The 15,285-nt window shown below is 54.8% G+C and overlaps 3 protein-coding genes across 5 annotated transcripts in view; 2 read left to right on the top strand and 1 right to left on the bottom strand.

Annotated features, from left to right (window-relative positions):
• The first annotated feature begins 965 nt into the window (after nucleotides 1-965).
• Nucleotides 966-9,059, top strand: Cfap157 (cilia and flagella associated protein 157). Its single transcript, XM_004849316.4, has 9 exons — nucleotides 966-1,314; nucleotides 4,257-4,528; nucleotides 5,564-5,717; nucleotides 6,363-6,630; nucleotides 7,108-7,238; nucleotides 7,417-7,567; nucleotides 8,146-8,312; nucleotides 8,448-8,613; nucleotides 8,883-9,059. The coding sequence occupies exons 1-9, from the start codon at nucleotides 1,142-1,144 to the stop codon at nucleotides 8,952-8,954; spliced, it is 1,554 nt and encodes a 517-aa protein (XP_004849373.2). The 5' UTR covers nucleotides 966-1,141; the 3' UTR covers nucleotides 8,955-9,059.
• Ptrh1 (peptidyl-tRNA hydrolase 1 homolog) lies at nucleotides 6,195-10,814 on the bottom strand. Of its 3 annotated transcripts, XM_004849318.4 has the most exons (6): nucleotides 10,682-10,814; nucleotides 10,138-10,357; nucleotides 9,654-9,753; nucleotides 9,440-9,485; nucleotides 7,402-9,340; nucleotides 6,195-7,212 (listed from the first exon to the last, which is right to left on the bottom strand). In XM_004849318.4, exons 1-5 carry the CDS (start codon nucleotides 10,793-10,795, stop codon nucleotides 9,158-9,160), a joined length of 663 nt encoding a protein of 220 aa, XP_004849375.2. In that variant the 5' UTR covers nucleotides 10,796-10,814; the 3' UTR covers nucleotides 6,195-7,212; nucleotides 7,402-9,157. The 3 variants fall into 3 exon arrangements, with proteins under 3 accessions (XP_004849375.2, XP_021117663.2, XP_004849374.2); XM_021262004.2 differs by lacking the exon at nucleotides 9,654-9,753; XM_004849317.4 differs by lacking the exon at nucleotides 6,195-7,212 and having other exon boundaries at nucleotides 9,158-9,485.
• Ttc16 (tetratricopeptide repeat domain 16) overlaps nucleotides 10,665-15,285 on the top strand; it is a 19,450-nt gene continuing 14,829 nt past the window's right edge. Inside the window, 5 exon segments of the mRNA XM_087183176.1 lie at nucleotides 10,665-10,800; nucleotides 11,140-11,344; nucleotides 12,082-12,254; nucleotides 12,670-12,760; nucleotides 12,915-13,058. Coding sequence (XP_087039302.1) covers nucleotides 11,288-11,344; nucleotides 12,082-12,254; nucleotides 12,670-12,760; nucleotides 12,915-13,058 — 465 coding nt within the window. The 5' untranslated portion in view covers nucleotides 10,665-10,800; nucleotides 11,140-11,287.

The following is a 15,285-nucleotide window of genomic DNA, read 5'->3' as shown; positions in this document are numbered from 1 at the left end:
TCCTCCTTGTTTTTATCCTTCAGCTTTGCTCCCTGGGGGCCACTCCTGGGTGGCCGTAAGCCACTTATGGGACAGAGGTTGTGGTGAAGCCCCAGACCCAGCTGGGTGTTTACCTCTCAAGATGGCCATTGTGTGGCTCAGAGGCTGCCAGCTAATACTGTTCGAGGAGTTGATTTTTTTTTGTTCCATGATCATCCCAGGACAAGTGGCTTGAGGGCCCCTTCTCTGGTTGTTCATGAGAGAAGAGGCCTTGGACATCCACAGTCCTCCTGACTTCTGGAGATGACTGGGATGCTGTTAAGCCTGGGTTCCTGAGAATCACTGCTGGATCAGACTCATCATTGTTTGCGCAGTGTTTAAATCCCTTGTCCCAGGGAGGTGGCAGCCCCAGGGTGGTGGGTCCGTGTGTGGCCTGTGGGATGTTTTCAGGGGCCCCTTGTCCTGCACTGAATCTCCCCAAGTGGGTGTAGCCTGGCCTGTGAGCAGTCTTCCTGATCCTAGAGTTGCCTGAGTCACTAAATTTCCTGGATGGGGCTTGAACTCCTGCCTCACTCAGCCTCTCAGCATGCTGGGGTTACAGGCATGTGCCACCAGGCCTGGCAAAATGCCCTTTCTTATCATGCTGCTCCCATCCTGCTTTGGGTGACACTAATAACTTTGCTGTGTAGTCACATCATCAGTGTGTGTTCGGGACGGTCTCGGGCCTCGGGAAAGGCACTCCCTGGCTAGGAAGCAGAGGACTGGCTTCTTCTGGTCATGAGGAGGGCTATGGGGAGCTTGCAGCTTTCTCTGGCCTCTGTCTTCTAACTGGTCCCCAGGGACAGGCTGCTGATTTCTAGGGCCCTGACCATCCTAATTTCCCATGTCACTTATTTCCACTTGGGGAACCCAAATGTATGCCCCAAGAACCTGTGTCCTGGTCGGACACATTTCCTGGCACACCCAGGCCTAGGGCCTCAGTGACACTGTCTGCCTTGGAGGGTGAGGCGGGACACACGTACACACGTACCCAGCCAGCAAGAGGCCAGGGGCCCTTTAAGCCCAACCTCACTCCCTCTGGCTGTTACTATGTACAAGACCAACTTCCTTAGCAACCACCTGGCCTCTTAAGGGGGCCTGGGAACAGTGGTCGCCATCAGCCATGGCTCCCAAAAAGAAGACAAACAAAGGAGACAAGGAGCTTGACATTAAGAAGAAGAAAGGGGGCAAGAAGGATCCCAGTGTGACCACCAAGACTGTGGAGGCACCCTTAGCGATGGAGATGCAGGAGTTTTACCTCAACCAGATCCGGGACCTGGAGGACAGGCTGGCCCGGTGGGTGGGAGGCGGGGAGGCTGGTGGTGCTCGGCTAGGGGACTCCAGACCTGTGTCCTGGCCTGCATGAGAGGTCCAGGCCCCATTACCAGCCCGTTTCCTCATGGGTGACACAAGGAGGCATCAAGATTTTAAGGGTAGCCGGGCCGGGGATTTAGCTCAGTGGTTTCACTGCCTGCTGCACAAGCGCAAGGACCCGAGTTCGATCCCTGATACCCCCCGCCCCCCCCACCAAAAAAAGATTTTAAGGGCAAATGGGTGTTCCCAGCCCTTCTCAGCTCCCAGAGCCTGGGGCCACAGTGTATGGAGGAGCCCTAGCCCCAGCAGGCCCCAAAGGATCACATGATTTACCCAGGGAGGGTTTAACCTGTGGGATGGATGGGAAACAGTGGCGTCCTGGTGGTGGGTGGGCCACGCATCCCTCCTTTCTCTCCTGACAGTGGCCCAGGTCCTGCTGCCGACCTAGCTGCCGACCTAGCTGCCGACCTAGCTGCTGTGCCCCACTGCTTCTCCATGGTGGGCCTCAGTTTTCCCAAATGTAAATGAGGAAGTTTGACTCTCCCCTTCACGACGATGACATTCTGTCCTGGAGCTGGTTTTGTGTGTGGCATGCTTGGTGGGGAGGGGATCCTCTAACCCTTCGTTTCGAGATGTGTTCATTTGCCTATCATTTTTCCTGTTTTGTTTTGGTTTTTTTGGTATCGGGCATCGAACTCAGGACCTTTCATTTGCAAGGCAGGTGCTATGCCACTGAGCTAAATCCCCGGCCCCCATTTTTCCTTTTTTAAAAGAGCTCCCAGTTTTGAGTAACCAGCCCAAGTCTCAGGGTGATCCTTACAAAGACAAGTAAGCAGCAGCTCTCTGCCCATGCCTGAGGCTGCAGATGGTCTACACCAGGGGACCCTGCGCTGGCATCAGCAGGAAGCTGGGTCCTGACACTGCAAGCAACTGGCAGCACAGCTCAATTCTTTGACGTGAGATTGCAGACAAGACACACAGGCCATCATTTAGGGTACAGGTGGGGTTCATTGCAGAATGAGAGGGAACAGCTTCAAGCATGAGGGTGGGCAAGCTCCATGGCAGTTGCACTGAATGAAGTCCTGGGTTACATTGATATGAATAACTGGGTCTTTATTTTATTTTATATATTTATTGAGACAGAACCTTGCCATGTAGTTTAGGCTGGACTTAAACTCACTATGTGGCCCAGAATGGCCTTGAACTTGTGATGATCCTCCTGCCTCAGCCTCCTGAGTGCTGGGATTACAGGGCGCACCATTTCCCCCTCCCCCAACTGAGTCTTTCAAGGAATTTCCTTTCTTTTCTCCCAGGTCATTGCTTTTCACAAGGAAAACAGGCTGTGTTCACCTACTGGGTCCTCCATAGGTTTACTCCATAGGTGGATGTTTTGGGTATGGTTTGTTTTGAGACCTTCAGGTTTTTCCAATCCCTTGGTGTCACCCACAGTCTGGACTCTGTACAGCCTGGGGACCTTATCAGCACGCTCAGAGGATGTTACCTTCTCTTGAGCTAAAGTTTGAAACCACAAGTTTGTGTGGCTTTTACCTATAACCAATGATTAAGAAAGCAAAGAATAGGGCTGGGGATTTAGCTCAGTGGTTCTGGTGCCTGCCTTGTAAACGCAAGGTCCCAAGTTCAATCCCCAGTACCAAAAAAAGAAAGCAAAGGATAAACATTTTGTTTCCTTTGCTTTTCAAGTAGCCCCAGCCACCTTTCTCCAGGCCTGCTAATGTCTAACTTTCTGCCTAACACTGCACTTCCGGTGTCCTCACACCAGTTCCACAAGAGAGGTCCTGACGTCACCCCAATGCAGAGACAGGGCTATTGAGGTTCAGAGTCACCCCGGGGAAGAAGAGGTGCCAGCATGACAGCCCAGCCTCTCTGACTCCCCACACTGGGCTCCTTCCTTACCCCCCAGGAATCTTTCGGCTCCACACTCCTGCAGTGCCCGGTGTGCAGAAACCTTTTGAAAGGTGTTGGTTCAGTGAATTACGGAGTAGAATAACTTTGCAGTAGCTTTATTCCATCGGCAACTAGTCTGTTATATTGTGCTCTTAAAATTCACAGCTTCCTGGGCCAGGAATTTAGCTCAGTGGTTCCGGTGCCTGCCTCAAAAGTAAAAGGTCCTGAGTTCGATCTCCGGTACCAAAAAAAAAAAAAAATTCACAGCTTTCTTCAGCCGAGACACCAGAGGGAGCGTATCAGGAAAATGCATTTATTGGACAGTTATTGGGTCCTTGGTATTGGCCAAGCCCTCTGCTGGGCCCTGAGAATAGAGAGGTGGAGTTCAGGGGTCTGCCAAGTGGAGGAGAAGGGTGAAATCCTCCGGTCTTGACCAACCAGTGGGGCAAAATTCAACCTACAGGAGAGGGCAGGAATCTGACTTGGGGCCATGAAGGGTCCACCGAGGATGCAGCAGTGGGTTCACTGATGGACAAAGATGAGGAAGACAGCAGGCCTTACTACTGTGAAGGTGTTAGGGAGGGATGCAGAGCTGGCTGACTGCAGCGTGGGCATCATGGCTTTAGGGTCAACCTGAGGTTCACGTTCTTGCTTTGTCACTTATTAACTAGGAATTTCATCTCTCTGAGCCTCAGTTTCCTCATCTATAAAATGGGTACAACCATCATAGTACTCACATCTTTCTAGGTTGTGAGGGCTCAACAAATGGGCACCTGCTAGGTATCAGGCCCAGATATTGGGATCATGCCTGTGACTGTAATAAAGGCTTGGCCCATATGGATCCTATATTCTAGAGACATAAAAAACACAAAATGGTGAGCAATAGGGGCACAGGGGAAGATGAAGAAGGTCTAATGCCCCTTTATGGCCAGATGTGTGTGTGTCCCAGAGAGTGGGCCCAGCACCAGAGGTCTGGCTTGCCTGCCCCAACCCTAGCCCTCTGCCCGCCCCCACCCTAGGTACCAGCGGAAGTTGGATGAGCTGGCCTCACAGGAGAGGCTGTCCCGCCAGGAGTTTGAGCAGCTGGCCAACAACAAGAAGGACATCGTGGCCTTCCTCAAACACACGCTCAACCAGCGGGTGGATGAGATCACGGACCTCAAGGAGCAGCTGCAGAGCCTGCAGCTGGCCAAGGAGATGGAGAAGGATGCCTTTGAGGCACAGCTGGCCCAGGTGCGCCACGAGTTCCAGGAGACCAAGGACCAGCTGACCACAGAGAACAGCGTCCTCGGTGAGCATGGCCCAGGGCACAGCCCACCGGAGCCAGGTGATCTGTGACCTCTGTGACCCTGTTTTCTCACTTGGAAAGTGGGGCTGACTCAGCAGACAGGGGCTGCTTCACACACATCTTCCTTAATTCTCCTGTCATCTGTGAGGCTGGAAACTTCAAGAAGTCAATGGCCTCAAGCAGCATGAGGGCCTGGGCCAGAGATGTTCCATTTCAGCTGCTCATGTTTTTTTGTTGTTGTTTTGTGTACGTGTGTGTGTGTGTGTGTTTGTGTGTGTGGGACCAGGGACCCAACTCAGGACCTTGCACTTGTGAGGGAGGTGCAAGACCACTCAGCTAAATCCCCAGCCTTCAGCTCCTCTTGTTGAAGCAGGAAACAGTGAGGACCCCAGCACAAACAACTCTTTTAACACGAAGATAGGAGCAAAAAGCGGCTTTTAATGATGCCGGGAGCTCACTAAGTGACTCCTGTCAGTTTCGAGAGCCCCGAATAGAAGTTTGTGCTTTTTTATATACCTCTTTTTACATCTACAAAGCTTAATTCCATTGGAGTTTCCCTGGGAATATAGCAAGCAGGATTTACCCAATGCAGGGCAGTGGAGGTGGGGAGAGCTTCTGGCAGGACTTTGAGTCCATCACGCTCCTTTGGGGAAACATTACAGAACTTGTCATAGCTACTCAGGTACATTCTACAAAGAGCAGTTACCCAGTTAACTCATAGTTGCCCATTCCATATGGAGGGGTGGTCTCCTCTCTCACGTCACTGCTACTCTCATGAGAAGGGACTAGAGCACAGTATCAATTGCAGCTTCCTGGAGCAGATGGATCCTGCAGGCTTTGTGAGATTAGTTTTGGGTGGCAGGAGGGCATTCCAGATGAAAGTGATAAAGGTGGGCAGTGCATGTATTTAGGAGTGTGGCATGGGCAGGGCCAGCCCTGCAGGAGCAGGAGGCAGAGGGGCAATGGGAGGTGCCCGGGGGGCATCACTCAAGGCCTTCTGGGGCAGCCCCTCATGGGCTTATGCCCTTCTGTGGGCAGGGGGAAAGCTGGCCGCCCTGGAGGAGTTCCGGCTACAGAAAGAGGAGCTCATGGACAAGTTCTCGTCCCTGGAGGACCAGCTGCAGAAGCAGGAGAGTGAGTACAAGGACTCCGTGTACAACCTGGAGAAGAAGTCCGTGCTGGACAAGGACAGGTGGGCAGGCTGGGCACCCCACTGGGCCCACACACAGCCCACTCTGCAGGCCTTTGCATTCCTCAGCTTCTGAGGGGCTAGGACCAGGTCATCGGCTCCCCAGAGCACTGGCTGGGACGAGCCAAGGGGTGCACAGTGAGGAAGCTCCAGGCTGCAGTCCTCAGGTGGGTGATGGGGAATCCCTGAGCTTCCTCTGGCCACTTCTTGTGATTTAACCTAGATTTACTTAGTTAATAAAAGGTTACAGTGAGCTGGGCGTGGTGGTGCACACCTATAATTTCAGCACTCAGGAGGATAAGAAGCCAGCCAGAGTGAATTCAAGGTCAGCCTGAATTATATAGAGACCCTGTGTCATAACAACAGAATAGGTTGCAATGGTTCAAATTCCAAAGCTCCAGAGGGTCTCCTGACAGACATGTCCAACTTGTGGCCCACAGGCCATTTGCCCTCTTCTTAAAAATATTATAAGAACAAATATTAAAAAACAAAGAAAGCTTTATTGCTGATGTACATTAATTATATATACTGTATGTGGCCCAAGACATTCCTCTTCACCCAGTGCAGTCCAGGCTCTGGGGCCCTCAAGGAAGGGGATATCAGGGTGTGTGCCCTCTGGCTGCCCCTTCCCCTCTGCCACCTGAGCAGACTGAGGAAAGAGATCATCCAGCGAGTGAACCTGGTGGCTGCTGAGTTCCACAAGATGGCCGCGCACCAGACGTGGGAGATGACGAAGCGGGCCATCGTGGAGAACAACAGCACAACGCTGCAGCTGGCTAAGGTGTCCCAGCAAGGTGTGCAGCTGCTGCAGGAGAATAAGCAGCTCAAGGACACCCAGGAGGAGCTGCGCAAACAGCTGGGGCTGCTGGAGAGCACCCAGAAGGTCATGGCCAGGAACAGCAGAGGCCACCGAAAGGTGCGCTTGGCACACAATTGGAGGGGGGGAGGTGAGTCTCACTATGCAGTTCAGGCTGGCCTTGGACTCACTACGTAGCCCAGGCAGAGCTCAAACTCAGTGATCCTCCTGCCTCAGCCTCCCATGCTTGGATTAGAGGTGTACCACCATGCAAGAAGCACATCTGGCATATGAAGCAGGAGGAAACCCAGGGGCCCTGTGCCCAGGGTGCCCCTGCAGAGTAGCTTCAGGCTGGAGCCAAGAAATGCAGGAGGTGGCACAGTGGGGACGGACCTGTGTGAGGGAGTCCCCAGTTCTGCATTATCCTTCTTTGCTTCGAAGCCCCGATAACTTGAAGCAGACCCTGCCTGTGCCGAGTTGCTGTCCAGTGGTGGTACTGGCCTCTCTGTACATGGGGGTGAGCCTGGCTGTGTCTGGTGCTGACGGACAGGGAAGACTGGGGTCGTCCAGTGCCCTGGGGTCCTGCCCACCCTGCAGATCATCCTCATGCTGACCGAGAAGTGCCAAGAGCAGCAGCAGGGCATGGCGGAGGCCAAGCAGCTGCGTCTCCTGCTGAACCACCTGGAGCAGAGCGTCCTGCAGCTGCAGACAGACAACCAGGCATTGCAGTGCGCAAGAATGGGGTGGCACGGGCGGGCTCTCCACATCTCTTTTGGGCCCCATAGCCTGGGGCTGTCAGGCTGAAGCCTGGGTTTGGATGGGCTAGAGAGAACCAGCAGGGCCCAGGGCCACCAGCCACAGCCAGGGGATGGAGGTGGGCTGTCGACTCACCCTGTCCCCAACCAGGAGCCAGAGAGACCAGCTGAACCAGCAGCAGCAGCAGCAGCAAGCTGAGGTACAGCAGCTACAGCAGGAGCTGAATGAGGAGCAGAAGATTCGGGCCAGCCTAGAGGTGATCCTGGCCCAGGCCATCTTGTATGTACAGGATATTCTGCAGGTAAGCCGGAAGTGGGGGCACCAAAGACAGAGACCAGGAGAAGCTGCTCACAGGGAACTTGGCCATCTGCAAGCTCAGAAGCCACTCTGTTCCCTGAGAGACTCTTGTCCTGCCTTTTTTTTTTTTTTTCAGACAGGGGCTGGCTATATAGTTCAGGCTGGCCTTGAACTCCCAGTGATCCTCCTGCCTCAGTCTCCTGAGTGCTGGGATTACAGGAGTGTGCCACCACCGGCCTTGTACTCATTATGTAGCCCAGGCTGGCCTCAAACTCCAGGGATCCTCCCACCTCAGCTTCTGGAGTGCCAGGATTATAGGTGTGCACATAGATGTGCCACCACCACACCCAGCTCAGTCTGTCCTTTTCTGATTCTGGACTTCAAGATCCCTTCAAGGTCTCCAAAGAGCTGAATTCCTCCTCTCAGATTCTAGAAGGCTTCAGGCCTATCTCCCTACTTAGAGAACGGGTACTCATTTGACCAGGGGACACTGAGCAGACAGGCCCTGGGGTGGGAGTGCTCCCAAGGTAGGTGGGTGTTGGGGCCACTGTGGGCCCGATGCCAGCCCAGTCTCCCCGGTAGATGTACACAGATGAAGAGGACGGCGACTTCGAAGTGGCACTCCAGCTACGGTGCAAGGAGCTGCTGCAGCAACTGCTGGCCCTGCTTAGCTCTGTGGTGGTCCTGAAACCCCAGATGGCTGCATGTCTCCGCCACAAGAAGCAGCCCCATGGGCCGCCCAAGGAGAGGTAAGCAGGTGGCCCTGGGTGGCCTCAGAAGAGGCAGCTGCCGTGCTGCAGAAAAGCCTACCTCTCCCAGGCCTCCCTGAACCCCAGCCTCTTCTTCCGGAGATGGAGGTGATGACCCCAGGCCCCTCCCCACAGCCAATCCTGTGTCCTGCAGCAGCAGCTATCTGGCATCACCACCTTCCAGCCAGGGCATCCAGGCTCAGTGCCTCACCAAGGCCACCTCCCACCCAACCCCCAGGACCTCAGGCTGCTCTCATTTGTCACCCGCATGGGGACCCTCCGGGCACACAGCACTCCTGAGGTGAGGGTTCCAGGCCCCCCAGGGACAGCAAGACAGCTGCCCGTTGGGGGTGCACAGTGTGGCTCTGCCAGGTCACAGCTGTGCGGCCTTTGGGATGTGACTAGATGTCTCTGAGCCTCCCGTCTGTAAAAGGTGTGGCAGGGCATGCCCACACATCCCCTGGGGAGGGGGTGCTGCACACTGTTCTACCCACCCCACTGGCAGGAGAAAGGTGAGAGTTGCCCTCTGAGGAGGATTCAGCATCCAAGCTGGCATCTTTAATCCTACAGATCCATGCCCCCGACACTCTAAAAAGGCTCAAAAAGTTCAATGTTCCTGAAGTTTTCCTGCGTCCCAAGTAGCACCTGGAGAGACCAACCCCACCCTACCCCAGAAAGGGACTGTTTTGGCCACAGTCCCCCCTGGAATCTGCAGGAGGCCTGGAGCAGCCCAGAGAAGAGTGGACCCCCTATAAAAAATGGAACCCCTCAGTGGGCATGGTGGCTTTATGGCCATGGCTGAGTCTGCGGCCGCTGCAATCAGGCAGCAACCTAGTGCACTGGTGTCAGGGACCGGGTGAGGGCGCCTGGCTCCGATTCTGGATGTGGTCCAGGAGCAGGTCAGTGGCACTCTCCAGCAGCGGAGGCAGCAGCTCCTGTTCCTCAGGGGAGAAGTAGCCAAGGACGTGGCCCTCCACTGTGCCAGGGTGCACAGGGCGACCGATGCCCACCCGCAGCCTTGGCACTGCCTGTGGGGGATCGAGGGGGGCCCGGGAGCTTTGGTGAGGCATGTTGGGGACCCCACACTGGCCATCCCCACCCAGGGCAGGGCAGAAGGGCAGACTCACGCTGGAGTTGAGACAGCTAATGCAGGAACGGACTCCATTGTGGCCCCTTTGAGGGACAAGGGAGAAGTTAGTGTTGGGGGGAGGCACCCTCTACCCCTTTCAGTCCCAGCTGGGTTCCGCGTGGCCCATCCCTGGGGAGCCTGGGGCAGAAGCCCCACTCCACCCCAACTGGAGGGCAGCATCCCTGCCCCAACCCTGAGCAGAGGGACCTAACCTGGCACTGCCTCCCAGCTTCAGAGCCAGCTTCCCCAGGGGCTTGTCCAGCTCATCGTGCACCAGGTAGACCTCCTCTGCCGTCAGCCCAAACAGCTCCGCTTGGCACAGGGAAAGGGTGGCCCTGGTTACTGCCCATCTGCCCTGACAGGCATCTCCCTAGGTCACACAAGGAACCCCACCCACTTCCCATATAAAAAAGCCAAGGCGACTGGGTGTGGTGGTGCATGCCTCTAATCACAGCACTCAGGAGGCTGAGGCAGGGGGAGTGCCTTGAGTTCCAGGCCAGCCTGGGCTGCACAGTGAGTTCAAGGTCAGCCTGAAATACATAGCAAGACTCTGTCTCAGATCATCAAAAAAAGAAAAAAGAAGAGGCTCCTCAAAGTACCTAACCTCAGAGCAGCTGCAGCTGCTCATGAAGACAGTGCACCCTCTCTGGACCCTGCGCCCTCCCCGCCGGTTCATCCCTGGAGCCCTCAACTCACCGGCCCGAGCCACGCTTCGCCCATTGGCGTTCATGAGCCGCCGCGGCCGGAGCAGGACCAGCTGGGCATCGCCGAGTGGGGCCAGGGCGAGGTCGGCGGCGCAGCTCGAGTCGCGCACCCAGCTCTCTGCCACTCCTAGACGCCGCGCCAGCTGCCCCAGCACTGCCAGGCCCACGCTGTGCCGCGTGCCGGGGAGTCCGGGGTTCCCCAGGCCAGCCACCTGCGGGCGGCACCAGGGAAACTGAGGCCAGACAACTCTCACCACCCCTGATCGCACAGCCTTCCCTGGGACCCAAAGCAGAGGAAAAACGGAGAGCAGAGCTACAGTGGGAAAGGGGCGCGACAAAGGGGCCCGGGAGCTCCCAGAAGCTTCAAAAGGCTGGGCGGGCAGGGCGCCGGGTTAGAGAAGAGAAGCGCCTAAAAGAAGCCGTGGTATCCGAGCCCTTTTCTAGATAAGAAAACTGGGACAGCAATTTGGGGGATTTACCCGGGAGACAGTGACAGAACGAGAACTAGAGGCCCCCCGAGCCCACACCCCACTCACCAGCCACCGCTTCCCTGGGGACTGAAGTTCCGAAACAAACCGACTCATGGCCAGCGTCGGCCACAGCCCACAGCCCGGCGCGCAAAAGGCCGGACCACAACAGGCTGTTCCCATTCACGGTCCGGACCCCGCCCCCTGACGTCAACCAGCCCTAAGCCAATCAAATCGTCCTCTGCTCAGGGTGTCCAATTCGGGCCTCGCCTCGTGGCCGCCATATTTACAAAAGGCGGAAGTGGCGAGGCGGTGGCCGCGTCGGGGTGTGCTTGTGCATTCCGTGGCGAGGTGTCACCGTGTCCCTGTGGGGTTTATGTCACATTCTCGGAGATCTTGCTTAATCATCGGCTTGGGAGGCAGGAACCTGGTTATGCCACCGCTATGGCCCTTCCTCGCTGCAGAAACCCATCCAGTTCATTCAAGCCAGAGACCTTAGCTTCACCCGCTATTAACTTTTCTTACAGCCTTTGGTCCTGGGGGCGTGGCCAAGGAGCGGAACCTGTGGGCGTCCTGGAGCTGCTGCCTAGTAACGCCAGAGGCCTAAATTAGGAGGCGGGCAGGGGTCCCGGAAGGAGTTGGCGCAGGCCCAGAGATCCTCCTGCAAGATACCTCATGACAGACTCCTGGGAAGTGCAGGCTGGAGATGCCAAAGCCAAGGTAGAAGGCAGGGTAAGGAGACCAGGGCTGATTTCCAGGAAGGCTTCACGTAGGACGGAGACAGAGCCAGCAGTGCTATTCAGGGAGGCCTTGGGGCCGTGCGGAGGTGGGAGGGGTGGCCAGAGCCCGGTATCCAGGTAGAGATAAATGACACTGGCCCGAAGGAGGGGGACGAGAGAAGAGCGATCTGAGAGATTTGAGGAAGTGGCACAGATAGGACATGTCTCTGGCTTGAATGGCTAGTGGGGAAGGTGACAAGTCGAGGTGGGAAAGCCTGAAGCAGATGTCAGATGAAGGGCTTACTCAGTATAGCTTTCTGGGTGTGAGGGTCCCAAAGGATACCCAAGGGACTTGGGGATCCCGAGGCCTGTGACCTAGGGCAGGGCCTGCTCTGGGGACGTTAGAGTGATGGCTGTTAGGAGGAGAGCAGAGGGTGGTGTGGATGAGGACCTGGACTGTAGGAGAGAGACAGAAGCAGGACTGCAGAGAGACGCTGGAACATCTTAGAGGAAATGGTCAGGAGAGCAGTAGACCCCAGATTGTGTGTGCTGCCTTCCAGGTCCTGTTTCCACTCCTTCTCCACCTACATGGGAATATACCTCCGGAGAGGGCTGGGAGTGTAGCTCAGTACTACCACGAACAAAGATCTGAGTTCCACCACCAGTACAGAAGGGAGGGGGCTGGGGAAGTGTATAGGTCGGGCGAGGGTCCTCTCTGAGGCCTGCTCCTGGTGGCTGTCACTGTTCTAGGAGGACCCGGAGCTTGGACAGACCTCCTCATACAGCATCCCAAAGCCATGGGTGATTCCAGTCCCAAGGGGGACCCTACGTTCCATCTTTGGGACCAGCCAGGTGTTCTGGGGCATGGATGATATAAAACCAAAGGTCACAGGATTAACAGTGCCTCTCAAAGTCAGGGAGTAGTAAGTGACTACCTTGTCCTGTGGTCCCAGACTCCTACTCTACACAGCTATTAACATGTTCTGCAATCTTGAGCCAGTTACCATTTCTCTCTGGCCCTCAATGAACTCCATTGTGTAACAGCTCTTCTGCCAGTGGATGAAAGACTGACGGCCCAGAGCCAGGGATTTAGCTCAGTGGCGCCGCCACCTGCCTTGCAAGCATAAGGTTCTGAGTTCGATCCCCAGTACCAAAATTTAAAAAAGACTGATGGCCTGGATGAGCTCCAGAAATGCCAACCCTCCCTTCCTGGCACTCCGTCCACTCTTCTTGTCCCCCCACTCCACCTCCCAACTACCGGTCCCCTCAGCCCCAGCTGTACGCTTTGGGCTGGTGCAAAGTCAGGGCAGCCCCCTGCCCATACTTCCCTGCCTGCAGCTACCACCGAGGCCAGGGATGCCTGGAGCAGGAGGACTGGGAGATGGCTGTGCTCTTCTTCTCCCGAGCCCTCCACCTGGACCCTCAGCTGGTGAGAGGGCCTGGGTGGGCATGGACAGCCTCTGACACACTTTCCAGGGCCCTCCTCTCAGGACCGCCAAGTCCCTGCCCATAACTGCATGTCCAGCCTCAGGGAGGGGTGGGTGGTGGGGAGGAGACAGCAGCCTGGGTCCCCTCACCTCCAGGTAGACTTCTACGCCTTACGAGCGGAGGCCTTGATCCAGCTCTGCGACTCCTCCTCGGCTGCCCAGAACCTGCGCAGGTCCTACTCGGCCCAGCCGGAGAACACGAAGCACCTGGAGCAGCTCACCTTTGTGCTTTACCTGCAGGTGCCCACTTGTACCCAGGCCCCCTGGCTTGCGCTTCAGCTCTGGGGGGCTCTCCTTGCCCTCGGGACCAGCTGTCTCCTTGGGGACTCCTCCCTGTGTCTGCTGTCCCTCTCACCTGCTGAGGGGCTTCCTGCCAGGGGTGGGTAGAGTTTTGCAGCATAATGACGTGATCAACTCAGCTCTGTCCAGTAGTAGCACAGCCACCAGCCATGTGAAAGGTTGGACCCCTTGAACTGTGGCAAGTGTGATCAGAAACTGAATTTTAATTTTATCTGGGCTACAGGTGTAGCTCAGTGGCAGAACACTTGCCTAGCAAGTGTGAGGCCCTATGTTTGATCCCTAGCACTTCAAAACTAATTAAATATCAATTTTATTTAGCTTTTTTTTTTTTTTTTGGTACTGGGGATCAAACTCAGAGCCTTGTGCTTGCGAGTCTTGCATGGTGCCACTGAGGTAAATCCCCAGCCCAATTTTATTTAGTTTTTTGTTTTTGTATTTTGTTTTTCTTTTTGGTACCGGAGATCAAACTCGGGTCCTTGCACTTGCGCAGCAGGCGGCAAAACCACTGAGCTAAATCCCTGGCCCCAAGTTTTAATGAATTTAAATCTGTATAGCCACATGCAGCTAGCTGGTGCCTGTGGTAGTGGACAGATCTAGAGTGGAGAGGCTGGAGCACTAAAAAAGGGATAATAACCTTATTTGCAGTTTATAATAAAATTCAAGCCACGTGTGGTGGCACACACCTGTAATCCCAGCACTTGGGAGGGTGAAGCAGGAGTGACATAGGAGACATGGCTGGGGAAAATGAGCAGGACTTGTCAGTTACAAGATCCCCGGGTAATACCAGGAGCCCCTATGTAGATCTTCTCTCAAGCTCCCACTAGATGTGGGCTGAATAAAAGAAGAGAGGCCATCACAGGAAGCTGCTGTCATGAGTTCCCCTGATAGCCCGTGTAGTATTTCTCAGAAGGCGCATATACTTTTATTTTTGCTTTTACCCTCTTTTCTTCTTTGTTCAGCCCAAATAGAGCTGGTTTCTCCCGTACCCATTCACTCCACACTTTTCAAATAAACTTCTGACACTGTTTTTGGCTTGTCCAATTCTTTGTTTGGGGAAAGAAGGACCTAGAATACTTTTGATTGGTGAGTCACTTTTAAAGGAACTACCCTATAAAAGGAGGATTCCCACAAATTCAAGGCTAGCCTGGACTACATAGCAAGACCCTGTCTCAAAAAAAAAGCCAGGTATGGTGACCCTCGCCTGCAGTCCCAGCACTCAAAAGGCTGAGGCAGGAAGATTGCTGTGAGTTTGAGCTCAGCCTGGGCTACACAATGAGTTCAAGGCCAGACTGAACTGCATAGTGAGACCCTGTCTCAAAAAAAAAAAAAGTGAACTACAAAACACAACCAAGTCTTGATTGTTTTTTTATCTTTTTTTTTTGGTACCGGGGATCAAACTCGGGTCCTTGCACTTGCGCAGCAGGCAGCGAAACCACTAAGCTAAATCCCTGGCCCGATTGTTTTTTTATCTTGACAACTTTGATAACTATTTTTAAATTTTATTTTGAGTAGGGTCTCTCTATGTAGCCTAGGCTGGCCTGGAACTCATGATCCTCCTGCCTCAGACTCCTGTGTGCTGGTATTACAGGCATGTGCCACCATGCCTGGTTTAATGTCTTTAAAAAAAGAAAGATGTAATCCCAGCACTAGGAAGGCTGAGGGAGGAGGACTGCCACAAGTTTGAGGCCAGGCTGGGCTACTAGTGAGTTCAAGGCCAGACCAGACTACATAGTTGAGACCCTGACTCAACTCCCACCCCACCCCCCAAATTATCCAATTCTTCAAAAGAAGCACTTGGGCTGCCCAAGCCTTGTGCTTAAGCCATCTGTCTGGGGCCTGCGTCCTGCAGTGTCGCCTCTTGTGTGACCTCAGGAAACACTTCGCCTCTCCGAGACTTCTTTTCCTTCATCCAAAGGTGGCTGCTGGCCAGGGCCAGTGAGGTGACAAGTTCAGGTTCTCAGCCCAGGGCTGTGGACTGTTACTGTGAGCGCGGCTGCTGTCACCTGCTTTCCAGGTGCCCGTTCCAGGCTGTCTGTGTCACTGTCCCTTGCCCAATGTGCGTCCGGCCCTGCTTCTCTCCATCTCTGTCTCTGTGTATCTGAAAGTTCCTCCCAGATTTAATCAGCTCTGGCCCTGTCTCTTGTATCTCCCCTCTGTCCCAAAGTTG

Source organism: Heterocephalus glaber, unplaced genomic scaffold (assembly GCF_053883595.1).
Source record: "Heterocephalus glaber isolate CG9 unplaced genomic scaffold, H.glaber_assembly_v1.0 deba00001479, whole genome shotgun sequence".
Lineage (NCBI taxonomy): Eukaryota > Metazoa > Chordata > Mammalia > Rodentia > Bathyergidae > Heterocephalus > Heterocephalus glaber.
The sequence above is the reverse complement of the archived record's forward strand: the minus strand, read 5'-3'. Positions and strand labels throughout refer to the sequence as shown.